The following is a 19,918-nucleotide window of genomic DNA, read 5'->3' as shown; positions in this document are numbered from 1 at the left end:
ACGATAAACCCCCTTTTACATTATGTGCTCGTAAAAGCGAAAGGATCCTAATCAAAATATCTTGTATTTTCTCTTTTCCCATTTGAAAATACAAGGATATCATGCTGTGTACTGACATTATCTCGCTAATCACAACAAGATTATATATAAAGAAGCCTTTCAGCACAGCTTATGCTGAAAACACCGAGATCGTGCGTGACCCTTCAATGCACGAAGGAAGTATTATGACCCTTCGCAAGGACTCTTCATTTCTCGGCTTCCTATCGTTACCTACTTAGTTTCCATTCGACAAGATCACAATTGCATGGAGTTTCAAGCGAAAAACACTTTGCTTTGCCTGGAGAGGCTGGGATCTTAACAGATACTAGTCCCGAAGACATGAGGTGGTTGCACCCAAGTCCCGTCCTGAGGCCTCGCCTGACCTCGTACAAGATTATCAAGCGATGCTGCCAGTATGACAATATCGTGATGTCACAATTAGCTGAAGAACTGCGTGGGACTCTTTGTTGTAAAGATAACTTTCAACCTGCCCGATCGAAAACTGGCTATGCTTTCCGACATATGAACATGAGTCAAACCACTAGTCAAGAGCCAATGTTTGCAGGAGGGCGATGCGACGTTGAGAGGTAAAGGCCCTTTTTCGATACACAACAACAGCTCTACTTTTGTTTGACACTCAGGATGAAGACGTCGAACAGCTGGAACCCCAGAACAGGTGGGACAGATGGCGGCCAATGCGTTCCAAGTTGAATCGACCTGAGGTAGGGGACATGAATATGGAGGTGTACATCACCGGAGCAGCTCGTTGCCGGCGGGAATAAATGGATACATTATGCAAATTGTGCAGCTTGTGCCTTTTGACTAAACCAGCACTAACGGGGTGGAACCCGCATCGAAAAACCCTTAACTCTATAAATGCAATTACATGAATGCTCGGGGTCCTCTGCCGTCCCGTTTCCCAATTGGTGACCTTGGTACGGACAATCGGTAGACAAAGTTTCCGTCTGCATTCCGCCCGTAACCAGCCACAATCCTAGACTGATTAGCCTTAATCAGTCAGTTAGTGGTCAGATCCAAATGAGACGCCAAGCATGGCTCACGATGATTCATCCGCGCTAGCAGGGATTCTTGCGTCAAAGGATGACTGGCGCTACCCTGAGTTGTTGATGGAGATCCCGAAAGTGAGCGCTTCCCAGGTCTGCCCCTCCCCTCGAAACCCCCTCCTCCCTCCCAGGCGCGCCAACACTGTCTTGGCTACCGGTACCTATGTCAGTGACGACTGGTATCCCATCGACTGCTGCAAGGCGACAGTACATCCGAGTGCGGGGGAAGAACTTATCAGGCGTTATTCCGATTTATTTCCACTATATCCGCAAATCAAAAAATTCATATCTTGGAGAATTTGGAGAAAAGCTGGAGACCATTGTACTGTCGCCTTGCAGCAGTCGATGGGATATTTCGTCGTCGCGAATCATAGAGAGGAGCTGTTTCATTTATCTATGTGGCGGTACATGAGTATATACTACGGAGAGCCGTATCGAACTATTCGTGATCGAACCCTTACTTGTTGCAGACTAATCAAGATATTAATTATCGTCTGCTATTCTGCCACAGCTAGGAGCCTGAAGGTGACTATGCTGATGTTGGCAAACCAGTGCATGGATATAGAATGAGCCATGTTGAATCACGCGTGCATTGTTATCATTACGATCGCGCTTAATTTGTGATCTTGTCTTGTAACTCAATAAGTGCCAAAGGATTATTACAAAGGTGCCGCGACGTCGTAAGCAGCTTCATGGAATACAGTATAACTGATCAAAGGTTTCATTTATCGATTATTCCACGAGAATATCCGACCTACCCAGCGCGCCCATTCATCCACCATGAGCCCAGTAACGGAGGCGAAGCCCGGTGAGGCGTTACTGCTCAATATCCTTGCGCATAACACTCTTAAGCGCTTCGGTCTCAGCCTCTTGACGAACGAGGCGGATTCGTAAATCGTCCCTTTCCCGAGTCATCTCCTTCAGTAATAATTCCAGTTCCTCGATGCGATCAACCTTCTTTTGTCTGTACTTGCGAGCAGCAATGGTGTTTCGCTGACGGCGCAGGATCTTGTCGGTATGGGGAGTGGCCACCTCTAGGTCCTGAGCTTTGTCATTCGGAGAGGACCGGTGAGATAACTCAGCCCCCGAAGCAGCAGTATACACTGACATATCCAGGGGCGGAGGCTGGTTCGGGCTGTTGGAATTGGAATTGGAACTAGAGCTGGACTCAAAGAGTGCATCCAGCTGAGCCGGGAGGAAGGCGTCGGAGAAGGTGTCGAAAAAGGCGGGTGGTGAGGTATCGAGGAAGGCAAGTGGGAAAGCTGAGATATGTAGTCAGTACACTGGATGTTGAGTCATCGGGTGTAGAGATGGGAGAATATTGTTAGTATTCTTACACTGATCAATCGGGTTGCCGAGGGGACTGGCACTGATGGGAGGCGTCGCATAGGTAGCAGACGTCCATGGCAGAGTGTCCCAAGGGGGCGGTTCAGAGCACGGAAGGCTAGGATCTATTTGGACAGAGTCTGGGCCAAAAAGCCCAAAGTCTGTACCCGGGAGGCCAGCGGCCGACAACTGAAGTGACTGTTGTTGGTGTTGATGCTGAAGATCATGTGTCAAACCGACCTCGCCAGGAAGACTTGAGTTATCCTGGGCCCATTGCGGCAATAGGTTGGGCTGGCTGGAACCAGACGGTCTCCCGCTGGATCGCGGCCGCGGCGGCTGATGATGATGCGGCGCACATTGTTGCAGAGTGTAAAGGCCCTGTTACCTAGGGCCAGAGGATGACAATGTTGAATAGAGATAGGGAGATTCTCGTCTTGCGAGAATGAAGATGTCGTGGAGAGGAAATAATGCGCTCGATTAACGGTGGGAGACTGAGATTTATAAATTCGGCAAAGATCCTGATCAACCTCTGCAGGCGGAATGGGAATGGGTAAGACGCCCGATCTCTGGCGGGTTTACGACGGCTGCAGACGTGGGTTGCCCGCACTGATAACACTAACCTTAACAACGGCAATAGAGGTACGGGTGACCTGGCGTAAGCCCGGTTGAGGTGTGGCTCAGCACGCCTGCAGCAGACAAGATTGTTGCGGGCTAACCGATGTGCTGATCAACAGGCTAGGGACATTGCGAATGGTCTTGCAGCTATCCAATTTACATAACAAAAGTGGTTCTGCACAACTCAACATATGCACCAAGACAGTCTGATCGCACAATCCGGGAACAACTTTCTGCCCCGTGATCATTGTTCAAATGAGCCTTAGTGTGACCTCTGATCAAGGAGGGCTGACGAGTTCATTCTGTATGACAAACGTTGCTGCAGCCCAGCCTCAGTAGACTGAAGACGTCACGTCACGCCTTATCCTTTCGAAAACACTCCGACACCTCGTTCATAACATGATCGAGCGAGACAGATAGCCTACCACAGTGCAGGTAGATCGCGACTGGACCCCCAGTGCTCTGTTTCCCAACTACAGACGAAAGCTGGTAAAGCTGCAGGACGGCCAAAACGGGACTCTTCTGACTGCTCTTTTCCGGACCCCTTGCCAAGTCCCCCCTCATCGGCGTCGTGCAGCTGCATGGGTCGAGCCCGACCCCGAACCTACGGTGAACGGAGCCCATCCGACGGCCGAAAGCCTCTGGCTCTCCGTCTCTCATTTGAGTTGCCCTCACACAATCACACACCACAATCGGAGAATGGATCCCACTCTCCTTGCAGATACGGCGTCGGCGTCAAACTCCTTGTCGCCGCCGGGGGCTCCTCCCAGTCAAGCAGGATCTCTGGAGAGCGAAAATGGCAGATCCTCCATGGCCCACCGTCCTCGCCATACGCGTACCAGCACACCTAAAGTGAGGACAGGTTGTGTCACCTGTGAGTCTTCACCCAGCTATGAGGGAACTGAATAGGTAACTGGACACCGCTTACTCCATGCAGGCAAGTAAGTCAAGTCAGACTTCAAAATTCAACCGCGAGTCTTGTGTACTGATTAATCCTCTAGAAAACGGCACATTAAGTGTGACGAGGGCAAGCCTCATTGCATGAACTGCCTCAAGACCCGTGGTGTCTGTGATGGCTATGCCATCAAGCCGAGGAAGACGAGAGGGAAGGCTCCGAAGGACCTGGAACCCTTGAACCCCGTATCATCATGTCGCCGGGCCAGTCCCCGCCTGCGCATCCGGGAACCCAATGTGAACACCCTCGATTTTGCCGATGATATGCAAAGCGTCTACTTCAACGACTGGAACGAATTAGTTCGCGTCTCACTCGGCGGCGCTCACTTCTCTAGGACCAACCTCTGGACAACCACGATGCCTCAGCTCACCCGCCGAAACTCAGCTCTGCGACAAGCGGCTATGAGCATCGGGGCTATCAGCAGGGCACTGTCTTCGCAGGGCTCACCTTATGTCGTGGCGAGAAATTTTGGTAACATCGCCAACCTCCTGCAGAGCCCGCACTATCAGAATGCCATTGTCTACTACTGCCAGGCACTTCGTCTACAAGGGCAGGCCGACTTCCAGACTGCCAGCATCCAAGAGGCGGTGCTTTTGTCCATACTCTTCGTCGCATTTGAGGCCTTGCGGGGGAACCGACACTCGGCTCTTCAGCATGTCAAGTTTGGCTTCGTGTTGTTGCAGGAGTTGCTCACCAGCGAGGACTCGGATCATCGCATCTGGAACCTCGCGCCCGACCCTAGACAACTCATTACCGAAATTCTGGATCTATATAACCATCTCGACGTACAAAGTCGCACCGTGCTCAGTGGCCATGTGAAGTCAAGCCGGTCACCGGCCTACGAACTCATCAAAGGCCTCAAAGCCAGAGGCCATACTATTGAGACGTACAACATGCAGATACAACGCTATACTGACCCAGGGGAAGGAAGAAAAGCAATGCCGGAGGTGTTCAGCAACGCTGAAGACGCATACTTTTGGTGGCAAACCTGCCAGCGACGAATCGCCAAGCTTGGTCCTCTCTTGCTGACTGTCATCGACGATCTCAAAGTTGAGGAGATCAATGATGAAGCCGGCATCGATCAACTACTCGAGATGATGCAAAACCAGCCTGAACTGCTAGCGTACTGCGAAAAATCGGTCGCAAATCTTCAGCAGTGGCGACACGCTTTCGAGCCGCTCTACAACAAGACATTGTCCGACAAGAACATCTCACGTAAAGAGTATCTCAAGATCTTGCATCTTCGTATGCACTACCTCGTCATGTTTCTATACAGCTTCTTTCCCAAATACGCCGACGAAGCTACCATCGCGTCCATGACACCGTACTGTCGGGAGATTAACGACGTCATCGAGATCCTGCTTCGTGAGCAGCAGAAAGACTTCAAGACTCCCGCACACGTCTTCTCAATGGAGTTCGGCCTGGCCTGGCAGCTCACCGTCGTCGCTATGACGTGCCGTGATCCCTTGGTTAGGGATAACGCGACGCGCATCCTCGAAATGTACCCGCGGAAAGAAGGGCTCTGGGACAGCAAGGCTTTTTTGGCCGTGCTGAAAAAGAACCGCGAGCTAGAGGCAGAGAATGCTAGAGAGGGAACACTGGCGGAACAATGGAGGCGGCTGTGTAGAAGGGAATTCATCTTTGAAGATGCTGGAGAGACCATTATCTTTCGCTCCTTAAAGAAAAAGGAAGAAACCGGCGAGTGGGACCTAGTTGAAGAGACCGCCGAGTTCAAGGGAGAAGTTGATACTCTAGAGTGGAAGGTAAGGCCGGTAAGCGGCCAGGGTCTTATTATGACCGGCATCAGTTAATTTGATTGTGTAAATATAAGATAAGCCAGTATCCTATCAGCTATAACATAGTGGCAGTATATGAACATTAGACACTGCGTAGTGTTAAGTATTCATAGCTCTTTAGTATTTATCTTCGTGAACAACATTCGGAATGTTTCTCAGCTTATTGTTTCTTCGAGTTACGTTACTAAGTTTAAGAATGTTCACCTTAGCCTCTATGAATCCGATCTACTAGACCAAATAATGCTATAACTTCAAACTATAATATTCATTCGATAGCGTAAATATATCCTTTTCATTAGTAAACTCTACTAGGTAGCTAAGCGTTATATTAGAATAGAGTAGTTTGAAAGAAATAGCTTAGATAATTCGAAATCATTTCAAGTATTAGTCTTTACGGGCGTAACTAAAACTCAGTTTGTCTGTTCTTTAGTATCTGTTAGTATGTCGTTGTGGTAATGTTACTAGGTTAACGGAACCGTGAGCGTTATTCCCTTTGCCTTAGTACTAGAGGAAAACGAATAGAGTTGCCCTGATAATCAACTTTCTTAGTTAAAAATGCTGTATACGTCACTGATGGCGCGACTTCGATTTGATCAGCGTGTGCCGGCATGAGATGCGAAAAGAGGATAGATTTAGTAGAAGAAACGTGGCGTTACTAGCAGCAGCTATGAAAACTATGGGTTGGAAATAAGTAGTCTGCGTAACGCGTATACGACAACTGGCATTTACGCCTTGCGGAACTGTACAAAGATAAAGGCAGCAAGCCCAGAACAGACAGCCCCAGTCGTCCACATCATCCAGCTATGCAGCAGGCTTTGCGGGACCAAAAGCCCATATGATGAACCGGTTACAAGCCTACGAGGCAACTCGAGGCTTTCTATGTGAGTTCCTTTCAAGTAGCTCTTGTACCAGGCTCTGACGAAAAGACTATCACCCTGCCAGGGGACAATAGTTCTAATCATCAATTTGGAGAAAGGTAGTTGCTGGCAGAAAAGGCTGTTCATCCACCGCCCCTGCCGCATAACTTCAGTGATAACGTTTTGACGTTTGGCCTGAACTCGTGCAAGCATAGTCTCAATCTCCTCTGCTGACAGAGCTCCTGAAGTTGAATTCAAAGTTGCAACTAGAGTGTTGATGAAAGTTGCGGCTGTCTCGATAGCTCCGTTGCCGCCTTGAGCAGTAATTGGGTGAAGCTGTGCAAGCAGTCAGCAACTCAAGTCCATTATCAATGTCAAAATGTCAAACATGTTACCTTATGGGCAGAATCGCCTATCAACAGAATTCTCCGGTAGTTCCAGCGAGAGAAAACGTGCTCTTCTAGTGCTACAAGTGTAGTAATCTGGCGTTCTTCATATACGTCTCGAAACTTGATTGTGTCCGAGATGCTATCGTCCAGGTATTGCGATGCGAGCGCCGCCTCATCTTCCTTTGAGAACCTGGGGATATCGTTCCCATAGTAGGTGCGATCCATCATCTTGATGAAAAACCAGTATACACGGTCTTTTGGGGCTGGAATTAGTAGGTAGGATCGCCCATCGTTGAAAGCGGCATGCTGCACCCCGCGCCAACCTTTGGGATGCTTTGATATTCCAAAAATGCATTTCGTGTTCGAATTGAGACCTTTAATGTTTGTGAGAAGGTGAAAAATTTACTAAATGGGCGAGGCTTCTTTTGGCTTACTCTGGGCTTCGTTAGGAGGGAACATATTGTGCTTTTCTTGAGAAGCAAGGCGCCACATCTCCTGTCTGATGAAGCTCCGGACCCCATCAGCCCCAATGAGAATGTCTCCTGCGTAGGTGCTTCCGTCGCATGTCTTGACGGTGACGCCTGAGTCATCCATCTGCACCTCGGAGACTCGCTTGCCGGTCAAAACACATTCCTTTTTACAAATCTGTTCGTATAAGACCTGCAGAAGCATCTGTCTGTCGATGAAAGTAGAAGGGTAGCCGGTCCTGCTCGAGTTTAGTAATGGAACGATGGGTAAGATATTGGACGAGTAAGGGAATGTACAGGCTTTCGATCCGCTCAGAAGCACTTGCGCCTTGGGTTTCTGACAGAGTGAGTCCATCTGAGGATCTGATAGAACATCTGTAATAGACGTCGCCCGCGATCTCACGCAGGGAATCGTAACATCCCAGTTGATCGAGGATCTTGAGGCCATTGGGCTCCAGGCCGATGCTCGCACCGAGTTGAGGCGCTATGGTGGGATGGGCTTCAAGTAAAAGGTAGTCGATTCCTACCTTCTCTAACATGATAGCTAGAGAAAGGCCGGAGATACTACCACCAATAATGAGTATTTGGAACTTCTTTTCGGATGCCATGATGAGATGCAGTCGTAATTGAAATGAAGGAATGTTATAAGTTGCTAAGTTGAGAGCTTGTATTGACCGTCACCACTAGAGATCTCCTTCATCTTTATATTAACATCCTATCTCAAATACAGCAAGATGCAGATAGGTATCATAATGCAGTAAATATCCGTGGCCCTGTTCATCTGCAGGCCAAGAATACGCTGAGACATATCCTATGAACCTTGCGTACTGCTCTCCCAAGTTAATGCTTTTAATCCGTGGCTGCGTATAATACGACCCTATTAATGTGGTTCTTGACAATCTACTTGTCTCGTTGTCGCGGGCCCGAAAGTCCGCTACTGCAGCTTGGCAAACGCCGCCTCATTCTTATCTATCACGCCAGGCGCTAAAGTGACTAAACCCTATCGTAGCAATTGTGGATAGAGGGACGACTACCTGCGATGCACAGGAACCTGATCCAGCACTTGTGGGCGATGGTCATCCGAAATGAGCGAAGCCGATATCCGTTTCGTTGCAGGGAAAAGTGGCGTAGATAGGGGCCATCGGTGCCCGAGGGGCGCGTGAACGCCCTTGTCACCAACCCCGTCCACCTTGACCTACAGAGTGAGTGGTGCTCAAAATGCGGCCATTCAAAGCATCTGGTCTCTTAGCCAGCGCCTGACTTGGTCTGGAATAAACCATGCGTCGAGTGTTTCTTGTGACTAAGGTAGATCAAACACAACTTTAGGCTATAGGAGCCACCTACAATATCTCCTCTGACCATCGCAACTTTCATTTCGCTCGTGACAACATGCCTCTCTTCAATCTCTTTGGCAACACACCAGACCTCAAGGTCTCCAGTCATATGCTCTCAAGAAAGCCTTAGCATCTCTCTCGTGGGTGACGTCACAGATAGTCTTTCCTAATCACCAGCAACTCCTCCGGAGGCACCTTCACATTGATGATCACCCATGGCTCTACGAGCGGCGGTCCTAAAGCATTTCTACGCGTTCATCGGAAGACGTACGATTCTACGCCCCAAAAGGACGGGATCGTATGTGAGTCCGGAGCGACGAGAGCTGTCTGACGAACATGACTGTTTAACAAATCGCATCATGATGCCAGGGGACTTTTGCGGAATTCCAAATAACGCGATATACGTCTCCTAGCTCATGAAGCCGGAGATTGAGCTGAATCCGGTACTCGTGTCTGGCTCGTTTGAGGCACTTCTTCTCGAACGTGATTGCACGCGCTCTCAACCTGACCAGACCTCTGAACAAGACTGAATTTGGAATTTGAGGTGTTTATCCCCTGCGCAACTTTGCGTTGCAGTACGACCTGATTAATCACAAATTTGGGCCGGGAAGCTGTCACGATGGTCCAAACGAGCTCATACCAGATGATCAGCATCCGATTTAGGTCGACAAATATTACGGACCGAAATAGCTTCATTTGAATGATGGAGTTTGTCAAATCATTTCCCCTCTGCTTGTATCCGTGCAGACAAGCGCCCTTCTTGCCTATAGAACCTTTATGATGGGCCAATAGCCCCGAAGCCGCGGTTGAGCTTACTATGACAAGCCTACGCAGTATCATATTACAATACACGGTGTAGAGGTAACTATCACGGTTAACGGATTTCCTATGGCGCACTTTATTCACAGCGAGGTAATTTTTATCCCTTCCGACACTAACTTCTCTTACCGTGTATAAGCAAACTCTACTACACTTCTATATGTTAGCGGAGGCAATAACAGGCTAGATGCCGTGCTCATGACAGACTCGATCGAATGATCCTTACCATTTTATCCTTGCGAAGCGCCCCAGTATACCTAGCGAGAGGGGCTTCGTAGTGTTGGAGGCGAGAATACGTGAATTTTATTTCACTTCACTGACAGTTCTAATGTTATGCATCTTTCTCAAAAGTAAATTGATGTCTATTAAGTTATTAATAACGTCAACTTCATCAAAGAACCAATGTCGCAAATAGCTTAATAAACGAACAGACCACAACCAAGCTAAGACCCCTTTTCCAGGGGCAGGCGCGGGCTAACCGACTCAATAAGACCCGGCAAACGCATATGGTAAAATAAAAAAAGATAACGAAAGGATTCGACTTTGAGGAAATATACTACAAATTCATTCAATTACTTTCGTCTGTTCAGCTAGATTTGGGTACAATACCCTTTCGATCACGTGCATCTAATAGCCACACTGTGGCTGTGCAGACGATAACGAAGCCATCACCAGCTCCTTATCATGCGCGGGCCGAGCATCCCTCCCGCCCTCCCCGCAGCACGACGTCAATGTTTCAATGTCGTTTATGATGCACGCCTCCGACAACGCAGACAGCTACTACTTGGACATTCGAGATCGAGTAACGAGTAAGGGACTAAACATGCAATCATCTCAGTCAATAATCCGCAATCGCAAAAAGATACTGAATGCGTAAGGCATAGCGCCCCAAGACCAACGCGACGACCAATGAGATGGCCAATCGCCACGAGAAGAGCCTCGGCTGACCCTGATTAACAGATGTATGAGCTGCAGGAATCGAAAGCTTCGGTGCTCTGGGCGAGATCCATGTGAACGGTGTTCCAGTCGTAAAGAAAAGTGTGTTTACGAAGAGAAGGAAAGAAGAGTGGCTGTTCCAGTCGAGTCAGTTATTTCCCGGATTCTCAAGATGTTCCACAATTGCTCATTTCAATGCAGTCATATCGCTCAATTACAGAATCGGATCAAGTCGCTTGAGTCACAGCTCCGAGCAGCGCAAGACAGGCCTGCCGATGGGTCTCCTCTGGGCAACGAGGAGCAAGCCAGAGAAGAATCACCTATGAGGCTGCCGGAAGCAGAGCCTCCGGGCTCAGTATGTAACTCGGGATCAACCATTGTCGCTTGTATTGATTCAGCGTAGCCAGCAGCCACGAGAGAGTTCGCCAATACTTTAGTGACCTCTGAGCCACAGATCAAAATCCGCCGTTACGGCCACGCAGGTAGGCCCACACTTTATTTCCCTTATGAATGCATCTAAAGTAACGGTTCAAAGCCTATCTCGGCCATAGCTCGACACTCAGCTTCAGCCGCAATGTTCGAAACCTTCTTCAGTCTTCGACTCCTATCGCAGATCCGGGTAGTGTATCTATAGAGCGCGAAGATGTATCCTACAGTTCTCCTCTCCCACCTCTTGCACTAGACCTCACAAAAGTCCCATTACCCCAACTCTCTTATGCAGAATACTTGACCAACACTATTGTTCTAACCTTTGGGTCACTATACTCTTTGTTCGACGCCGAAGCGTTTCTGGAGAAGCTGAGAATGTTCTACTCGGAACGTGCTACAGGAACTGTCCCGAACCCATGCCTCTGGCATATTCAGATGCTTCTAGTCCTAGGTCTCGGTAAGTCGATACTCAGCCGAGAACATTCGCAGTCGGGACCCGCAGGAATGGTGTACTTCGCCAGCGCTATCGAAGCCATGTCAGATATTCGCAGACTCTACCAGAGCCCTTTCCTATCAATGGAGATTCTCAGTCTGACAGCTCTATTCATGCACGCAACAGACATGCTTCAAGAGGCCTACGTAACGGTATGTCTGGAACAAAAGTTTCTGGTTTAAACCTATGGCTAACTTGAAGGTTAGATCGGCAACGCTTTACGTATTGGGACAACCAAGATAATGAATGTGTCAATGCCCGAAGCATTGAGACCACCAAACGTCGAGTACCAAAGGAGGCTCTGGTGGACAGTCTACTGCATAGACAGAAAAACCGCTGCCATGCTGGGAAGCACTATGGTAGTCCGAGACGATGACATCTCCATACCTTTCCCTAAAACGAAGGCCGGGGATGAGGTCCAGAACATCTTTGCTATCCACGTCACTCTCTCATCCCACCTCGGGAGGATTCTCGACGGTACGTGGGCATGTTTTCAGTACACGTGTAGTCTAGCATCTCAATATGGTCTGCCACTGACAGTAATCTTGTAGTCATATACGGAGTACACAATCAAAAGCAGCGAACCTTTGTGACACAAGTCAGAGAAATCCTTGAACGTCTGGTAGAGACTCTTGTTGTCCTACGAGAACACTTGGACTTGGACCTGGACGCGCCGTCGCAGCCCCTCACCCGCGATGCTGCCACTTTACACCTGCTTCTTCATCAAGTTCGTGAGAGCACCAAACATTCGAGAGTCATGACGCTGATCAGAGGTACAGTGTGTGATTCTGACCGTTCGACCGGTTCTATATTCCCTCTTAAAGCCGTTATTGAGTCTGGATACCTTGGAAGGGCGAATCCGGCAACCTCCGTCTATCTTTGACTCGATGCTGAAAATGTGTGTCGAGTCGGCGATCCAAATTCTCAAGATCATGGCTGCGCTGAAACAGCAGATGATGTGCGGTAAGTCCCCGTGCACCAAAAAGGATAATCCATCATCCCTAACTCTTCAAGATATCTTCCTACCCTACGACATAGACGCCCTATTTTCTGCAGCCTTTGCGCTAGTCTTGATAGATATCATCCGACCCGCGAATGAACTGCTGTGGGACTTGCCTCAGGCCATACACCTACTCGACGAATACGTGTCACGGCATGTGGCGCCTGCACAGGCTTACCGGTCAGATCTATTACAGCTTGTGGAGCTGCACACCAAGCTTCGTGGCAGCGGCGATATCGCAGACGCACACCGGCAAGATGAAGGCCAGGAAGCGGAAAGCAACGCTAGACACACTCCTAGTATGGTTAGAAACGCCATCGCTAATGTAGATCCATCGGGGGCCTCCGGCAGCCCGGTATGGTCGCAAGTTCGACCTGGTAATGATGGTTCTGCGCCGACGAATCTGGAGACAATGATGTCTGTTATAGACGACCTGAATGTTCACGAGTCAGATATTATCGATGCCGCAATGCTCGAGGGCGGCTGGATGTGGGAGGATGACAACATGTGGACGGCTGCATAGTATAGTCTTTAAGATTACTAACGACTCGGAACTTCCTATTGACGATCTATTTTCCGGTAGCCTACCCACCCTCCCTATCAATCTCATCATTCATGGCAACACAGTATAAGTAAAATAGTTGCTTGGTGTTCGGGTGGCCTAATTGATAGATGTTTTTGGTGTTACTAAATGCACACCCTTGATCAGGTTTTATTTCAGATAAGTCTACCTCATGATAAGAACTTTTGCGAAGTCTTCAATTCTCTTTTCTAATTTGCTCGCGCACAGCCGGAACATACTGCGGGCATAACGTGCTCAGCGATACATCACTACACTTCTGGTGATGAGGAGAATATGAGCTTGAACTCACCGGAATGACCTGGATTTTCTCGAGATCCCATACGCCTCTCTTAGCGTATATATCGCTCTTAATGATCTTGTAGACTTCTTCGAGGCTCTCGGCAGCGTAGACAACGACACTTCCTATGAAAAGCGCAGGCTCACCCTCGACAGGGTGTTTTTCGAAGATCGCACCTAGGCATGAACACGTCGGCAACGAAGAATGAAAAAGAAATAGTGAAACTTTTACCGCCTGCTGGTAGTGTTCCCGAAGTAATCATGGGCTTAATGCCTTCGTAATGGTCTCTGCGAAGGAAGTCAGCCCCGTCATGAAGCCCCAGTCGAACGCGACGCTAGTGATGCGAGATGGTCACGTGCCCTTTAACCTTCTTCCTGATTTCCAACACATTGGGATTGTCAGGAAGAATAGCAAGCCACTCTTTCTTTTGAGCGGTCGTTGCTATTCCGCACCGGCCATATTTTGCCAATGTGCCAAGAGGGCGAGCCCGTCGAACCAGCACGGACCGAATAGACGATTGAAGGAAGAGGGCTGACATTTCAACAATTTCACAGTTGTTAACAATATAATGATCTGATAATGATCAATTGGTATTTGATACTGAAAACTTGAAGCATCTGGCATGAGAGTCGCCTTTTAGCTGGGAAACATCTCTGGTTGGTGTTAATATCAATGCTGAGTTCCGACCCAATCGGAATCGAGGTCCGAAGGCGGAGTGGAGGTGCGGCATACCATTCCGACTAGCAACATGTTCTTGTACTTTACTAATATGCCTCGATAGCAATAGACAGTAATTTTGATCGTGCTCGCATTTCAAACGACAAAGTTACACGCGCGCAATGTCTCTGTTATATACTTCGATAATTCGATCCTCGGCTCCTCGCATAGCAGGAGGGATCTTGGCCAGCCGTAATGCTTTGCTGAGCAACGGCCCCAAGGTTCGAAAACAACGGTCAAGTCTTTCCAAGAAATGTTTCCGCATGTTCTCTCAGAATCCTGGGTGTAGGAGTAAAATGGAGACAGTCTTCTCACCGGACGCAGTCGCCCGTGAGTACACACAGATTTCTCCACCTGATACACAATTCACCAACAGCTTTTGTGTTAGCTATCGGTCCATATCATCAGGCAATCAAAGCAAATGGCCTCGTGTTTCTCTCAGGTCAAATTCCTGCGGATCCCAATGGAAAACTCATCGAGGGTACTGCTACTGAAAAAGCTCATGTAATGTGCCGGAATGCCCGCGCCGTGCTCGGAGCCGCTGGCTCCGGCCTGGACAAGGTGGTAAAGGTTACGGTAAGTTCAAAAATTTTCGCGGCGTCTAACAAACAACTGAAGAGCGCCCAGATCTTCTTCAAGGACTTCAGAGATTACAAGGCGGTAAATGATGTGTACGCCGAATACTTCCCACACGGTCCTGCCCGCTCCTCATGTGAGGCCAAAAAGCTCCCGGCTGGTGCTTCTATCGAAATGGACATCATTGCTTTGCAGTAAAGTATGAAGAATGGACAGTAAGCATTAGTTGGCTCGAATATAGATCACCATTCAGATATTACAAAGGCTCTTGACGATGATATTTGATGAATGGATAGTGGTTAAGATGACCTCATGACCGCGGAAATGAAAAAAAGCCTTGATTCCCTAAGCCATCATTTCATATTACTCAGGCTGGGGCTGGAGATGTACGCAATCAAGAGTTGTTACCATGTGATAATCCAGAAGGATCTCGTACGGCGACATCATTGACATTATCAGTTTTTTATTTTGATAGGAACTGTAAAAAAAAAAACCTATCCCAAAACACGGCGGCGGAGCTCCCTCTTCAAAGCATCAACCATATACTTAGTGCGCTCTACAGCGCCTCGATTTTCAATTGCACGACGATGCAAGTATCCCAAACATTCTCCGACCGACCCACATGCCATGAATTTGAAGATACCAGGGGCCCCACCATCGCTCATAGACACATCAGCAGCGTATTGATCCCGATTTTCAAGCAGCGCGCAGCTCAGCTCGTCAGCCATGCCCATGATCTGACCAGACTCCAACTTTGTCATTGGTAGACCCTTAGTGGCTCTCGACCGGTGAATTCTGATGGCCTTTTCGGCACTGGCTCGATTATGTGTGGCAAGAAAGAGGGCGGCAGATGGAAACTCAAACTTAGCTGAGCTTTGAATCGGCCATGGCGTTCGTGAGATGAGAGTCTCGACAATCTCGTCATAGGAGCGATCTGTCTCTTCTTTGGTGTCATGGATGAGGGAGCGGATCTCATGTTCAATGTACGCTCCTCGCACGAGTTTGACACCCACAGTCCAGCCCTCAGTGGCCGCAAGAGTGATGTGACGTGAAGCGTTATCTCTTGCTCCTTTGAGATATGCCTGGATTGTGTTGTAAACGAGAGGCTGTCCGTCACGGTTGAACTTCCTCATCAGTTTAATCACCCAATCATCGAGGCCGACTTGGAAGACTTGTTGCTCGGCATCGACCCAGAGCCGTGCACCTCGTTGCTTCGTTTCGATGCATATCTCTTCCATTGACCTTAAGACGACTTCGGGCATTGGTTGGCGTGCTCGCATAGCGTCGATGGCAATTGGGCCGGCACCGGTCATTCTAACGAACAGAAAGGATTAGACCACCACCGTCGTCGCAGTACTACGAAATTCTACAATGAACAAATGACTGGACAATATCAAAGCAAGTACGTGTAGCAAGAATAACTCACTTGAGGGACAGAAAGTCTCCAGGCTGTAGCATCCGCAAAGTATCGAGATTGAGTTGCTTCCATTCTTCCACCATTCGGCTCCCAGCAGGAATGTATTTGGCGTTTTGAGACTTTGTGACTCCCGAGTCTAGATCAACGGTGAATTCTCTCGCATGGCCGAGGATGACGCCCTGATAGCCCATCGCCTTCAACTTAGCAATTGAATGACTAATTTCGGCGTGGGTGGTGCCGGCACAAAAGTGATTGTAGAGAGCCCATCTGATCAACCGGTTCAGTAGGGGGTTCCTGTCCAAGTCTAGTAATGGACTTTTAGACTTTGTTACGAGATTGAGAAACTTCAGCGATGGCTGCATGATCCACGCTCTCCTCATTATCGATGTCAACACTAGCGAGCGTAGGAGGGTCTTCGTAGTGATTCGGGAAAGAGACGTCTCTCCCAGTTGAACCGCATCTTGTGCTTTGGTTGCAATATCAGAAACCCCCCGGTGTTTGAGACGAAGGATAATGGGCGAGAGGGTTACCCGAGCTGGACAACCAACGACAACTTTAGGAGGCATGGTAATGTGAGGCCGAGGTTTCAGGAATGGTTGTTTGTTTTGGTGGATCATTCGTGTGTAATCAAGCGCTATCTAAGTCACGAACTCTCCTCAAGAGCCAACTAATTCAGGCTTATAAACTCTGAAGCCGTCTGACTAGCGACTCCTCCAACACGAGCGGACTCAAGGATATCTCCGTTATCTTGACATTACCCTCGGTACCTCCCCTCATTTGCAGTCTGTGATAACGATTCGGACAATATTTCCACTCAGCGAGGCCGGAATATTGGGCCAGAGACGTTTCGATAGGAGAAGGTGTCTAGATAGAGGCTACTGGGCAAGTCGGAATCAGTCTCGGAGCAAAATCCCGATAGGCTGCCCTCAGCTTGCCCCCATGGTCGATTAGGCGCAGGCTAAAAGCATAGGTTCTCGGCCTCCGCTATGGAAGTGCCATTACATTTGGTGACATTCGTCCTGAAAAGAAGCAGATTCGTGCTTGAATGCTAAACGCAAGAATGTGGTCCCTTGGCGCGACACGTGGTAGCCGGAGCACCCTCGGTCAGAGGCTTCCGGCAGCTACCACTGGGCGGAGACAGTTGACTCTGCTACACCCTCCCAAGTTTGAAAATGAGAAATTCGTATGTTACCTTTCCCTGCAACCTCCTCTGGCTAATCGATTTTTTTTGATTAGCTTCAGTATGCGAAGGGCTCTCCGGAAAGAGCTTCCTTGCAGGAGGCTTTGAGGAGGCTGAAAGATCAAATGCCAGTATATATCCCAATCACGGTGAATGGGACGGCGGTGTGTATTGCACTCTCGGGACACGTCCAAGCCCCGGCTGACTAGTGTGACACAGATGAACTCCAGCAATTTTGGAACACAATTGAACCCATCAAACCATAGAGAACCCGTGGCCCAATACGCCTGTGCCACGCCAGAACAAGTCAACGGAGCCATCGATGCTGCTTTGAAGGCAAAACCTGCCTGGGAAGCTCTTCCTTTCGAAGACCGCGCCGCAATCTTCTTGAGAGCCTCGGAGCTTATTGCGGGGAAGTACAGGTCCGACATCGTTGCGTCAACCATGCTCGGACAGGGCAAGAACATATGGCAAGCGGAGATCGAGGCACCGAGCGAAACGGTCGACTTCTTCCGCTACTACGTCCAGGAAGCTTGGAAGCTCTATTCCTATCAGCCGACAGAGCAGCCCAACGGCAACTGGAACAAAATGGAGTACCGTCCTTTGGAGGGCTTTGTCTACTCTATCGCTCCCTTCAACTTCACGGCCCTGGGAGCGACACTCACTAGTCCGGCTGCCTTGCTTGGCAATGTCGTCATTTGGAAGCCCTCCGCCTATGCCACGCATTCAGCCTATCTCATACATCAAATCCTCTTGGAAGCGGGTCTTCCCAAAGACGTCATTCAGTTTCTCCCTGGAGACGCGGAAGAAATCACGAACACGGTTCTGAAGCGTCCAGAGTTCGCCGCAATCAGCTTCATCGGTTCTACTCAAGTGTTTAAAGGAATCCAACAGAAAATCGGTAATGGCGTCGGCAAAGGGATCTACAACTCCTACCCCCGAGTTGTCGGTGAAACCGGCGGTAAGAATTGGGGCGTAGTACACTCTTCGGCCGACGTCAAGAGCGCCGCGTTCCAAATCATCCGTGGCTCTTTCGAGTATCAGGGCCAAAAGTGCTCCGCATGTTCTCGGGTATACGTTGCCGAGTCCGTGTGGCCAGAGTTCAGGAAACATCTCCAGGAAGAACTCCCTAAACTCAAAGTTGGCGACGTGGAACAATTTGACAACTTCATCACCCCAGTCATCCATGAAGCTTCCTTTGACAAGCTGAACAAGATCATTGAAGATGCCAAGACCGACCCCGAGCTAGAGCTCATTGCAGGAGGCAAGGCCTCCAAGGAGCATGGGTACTTTATCTATCCCACAGTCTACAAGGTCTCCAATCCTCGGCATAATATCATGTCACGTGAGCTTTTTGGTCCCATACTCGGTGTTTATGTCTATCCTGACACCGAGTGGGAGAAGACCTTGGAATTGGTTGACACGACATCACGCTATGGTCTGACGGGTAGCATCTTCTCCATGGACCCTTACGCATCCCAGCAAGCAAAGACGAGGCTCAAGCATGCGGCTGGCATGTTGTATATCAACACAAAGTGCACCGGATCTGTGGTTGCCCAGCAGCCGTTTGGCGGTAGCCGAGATTCTGGTACTAATGACAAGACCGGCACCGTTGCTCATTTGCAGCGATTTACCAGTGTTCGGTCAATCAAGGAGGAGTATAACCCTCTCTACAAGATAGAATATCCTTCCAATGAAATGTAGATAGTCTCATGTCATGTTTAAGCAATCCATTTTTTATCCCTATGCCTTGACTGCACTCTTGTCCGAGCCGAATATCTTAGCTGTGAGCCCACATATAGAGTGCTGTATACGCTGAGAAGATCTGTACACTTGACCAATCCTTCCCCTAATGATCTATGCAAGTTTGATGTGGGAATAATGCAATGTTGACAATCCTCTCTAGTTGCGTATTGTGCGTCTGTCTCCGATTGCCGGATTGGTCTTGAAGATTGGCAGCGCATATAGATGAAGGAACATTAGTGAAGGATAACCTCCTTCTCTGTCTTGACCGGACTGTGGGATACGCCTGCTCTTGGCGGGTTGGGATTATCCTGCATTCAGGACTCGGGATGCGCTTCCGAGGCACCCGGTAGGGCCGTCAGATCCGTTCTGGACCAAATCCAGATAACTTATCTATTTCGCGGTTCTAAAAGTACATGTACAGACAATCAGGCTTATCCCAGGGCCATGTCAAAACCCCCCCTCAAGTCCTTCAATCCAGTTAAACAATTGTAACTTCTCTTCATTTCGTCATTGACGCCATCAGTTCAACGACTGTATGACAATGGAACGCCCTGGCAAAACAATTGCCTTCATAGGTTGCGGTAAGTTGAAGTCCAAGCCACGAAGTTCACAGGCTAAAGCGAACGATTGAACAGGAAACATGGGTAGTGTCTTACTACAAGGCCTCCTTAGGGTTAGGGTTAGGGTTAGGGTTAGGGTTAGGGTTAGGGTTAGGGTTAGGGTTAGGGTTAGGGTTAGGGTTAGGGTTAGGGTTAGGGTTAGGGTTAGGGTTAGGGAAGCTAGTGCAACTGCTACATGAACAATACGCCCGCCTGAACAACGAGCTCAAGAAGACTGCCAAAGACGCAGAAGAGAAGCAGCTCCTTCTCACAGATCAAGATCTCATTTGGAGAGTCCTTGACG

At 49.0% G+C, this 19,918-nt stretch overlaps 7 protein-coding genes across 7 annotated transcripts; 4 read left to right on the top strand and 3 right to left on the bottom strand.

Annotated features, from left to right (window-relative positions):
• Positions 1-1,919: 1,919 nt before the first annotated feature.
• On the bottom strand, positions 1,920-2,787 carry CPAR01_14806 (bZIP transcription factor; the record flags this gene model as incomplete). The annotated part of the gene is made up of 3 exons (XM_060499056.1): positions 1,920-2,365; positions 2,441-2,693; positions 2,737-2,787. The coding sequence occupies 3 exons, from the start codon at positions 2,785-2,787 to the stop codon at positions 1,920-1,922; spliced, it is 750 nt and encodes a 249-aa protein (XP_060341981.1).
• Positions 2,788-3,840: 1,053 nt separating this feature from the next.
• CPAR01_14805 (C6 zinc finger domain-containing protein) lies at positions 3,841-5,810 on the top strand (the record flags this gene model as incomplete). Its single annotated transcript, XM_060499055.1, has 2 exons — positions 3,841-3,896; positions 4,046-5,810. The coding sequence occupies 2 exons, from the start codon at positions 3,841-3,843 to the stop codon at positions 5,808-5,810; spliced, it is 1,821 nt and encodes a 606-aa protein (XP_060341980.1).
• A 710-nt stretch (positions 5,811-6,520) lies between these two features.
• Positions 6,521-8,116, bottom strand: CPAR01_14804 (FAD binding domain-containing protein; the record flags this gene model as incomplete). Its single annotated transcript, XM_060499054.1, has 4 exons — positions 6,521-6,988; positions 7,048-7,415; positions 7,476-7,747; positions 7,806-8,116. 4 exons carry the CDS (start codon positions 8,114-8,116, stop codon positions 6,521-6,523), a joined length of 1,419 nt encoding a protein of 472 aa, XP_060341979.1.
• Positions 8,117-10,769: 2,653 nt separating this feature from the next.
• CPAR01_14803 (uncharacterized protein) lies at positions 10,770-13,042 on the top strand (the record flags this gene model as incomplete). The annotated part of the gene is made up of 7 exons (XM_060499053.1): positions 10,770-10,952; positions 11,001-11,079; positions 11,133-11,671; positions 11,726-11,996; positions 12,071-12,297; positions 12,344-12,482; positions 12,534-13,042. The coding sequence occupies 7 exons, from the start codon at positions 10,770-10,772 to the stop codon at positions 13,040-13,042; spliced, it is 1,947 nt and encodes a 648-aa protein (XP_060341978.1).
• A 1,350-nt stretch (positions 13,043-14,392) lies between these two features.
• On the top strand, positions 14,393-14,870 carry CPAR01_14802 (TdcF protein; the record flags this gene model as incomplete). Its single annotated transcript, XM_060499052.1, has 3 exons — positions 14,393-14,426; positions 14,473-14,672; positions 14,715-14,870. 3 exons carry the CDS (start codon positions 14,393-14,395, stop codon positions 14,868-14,870), a joined length of 390 nt encoding a protein of 129 aa, XP_060341977.1.
• A 296-nt stretch (positions 14,871-15,166) lies between these two features.
• Positions 15,167-16,655, bottom strand: CPAR01_14801 (proline dehydrogenase; the record flags this gene model as incomplete). The annotated part of the gene is made up of 2 exons (XM_060499051.1): positions 15,167-15,986; positions 16,099-16,655. The coding sequence occupies 2 exons, from the start codon at positions 16,653-16,655 to the stop codon at positions 15,167-15,169; spliced, it is 1,377 nt and encodes a 458-aa protein (XP_060341976.1).
• Positions 16,656-17,488: 833 nt separating this feature from the next.
• Positions 17,489-18,973, top strand: CPAR01_14800 (1-pyrroline-5-carboxylate dehydrogenase; the record flags this gene model as incomplete). The annotated part of the gene is made up of 1 exon (XM_060499050.1): positions 17,489-18,973. One exon carries the CDS (start codon positions 17,489-17,491, stop codon positions 18,971-18,973), a length of 1,485 nt encoding a protein of 494 aa, XP_060341975.1.
• Between the last annotated feature and the right edge of the window lie 945 nt (positions 18,974-19,918).

The sequence above is a fragment of the Colletotrichum paranaense genome (assembly GCF_030867605.1).
Source record: "Colletotrichum paranaense strain IMI 384185 chromosome Unknown Scaffold_17.1, whole genome shotgun sequence".
NCBI classification, from domain to species: Eukaryota; Fungi; Ascomycota; class Sordariomycetes; order Glomerellales; family Glomerellaceae; genus Colletotrichum; species Colletotrichum paranaense.
This window is presented reverse-complemented; position numbering and strand designations above follow the sequence as displayed.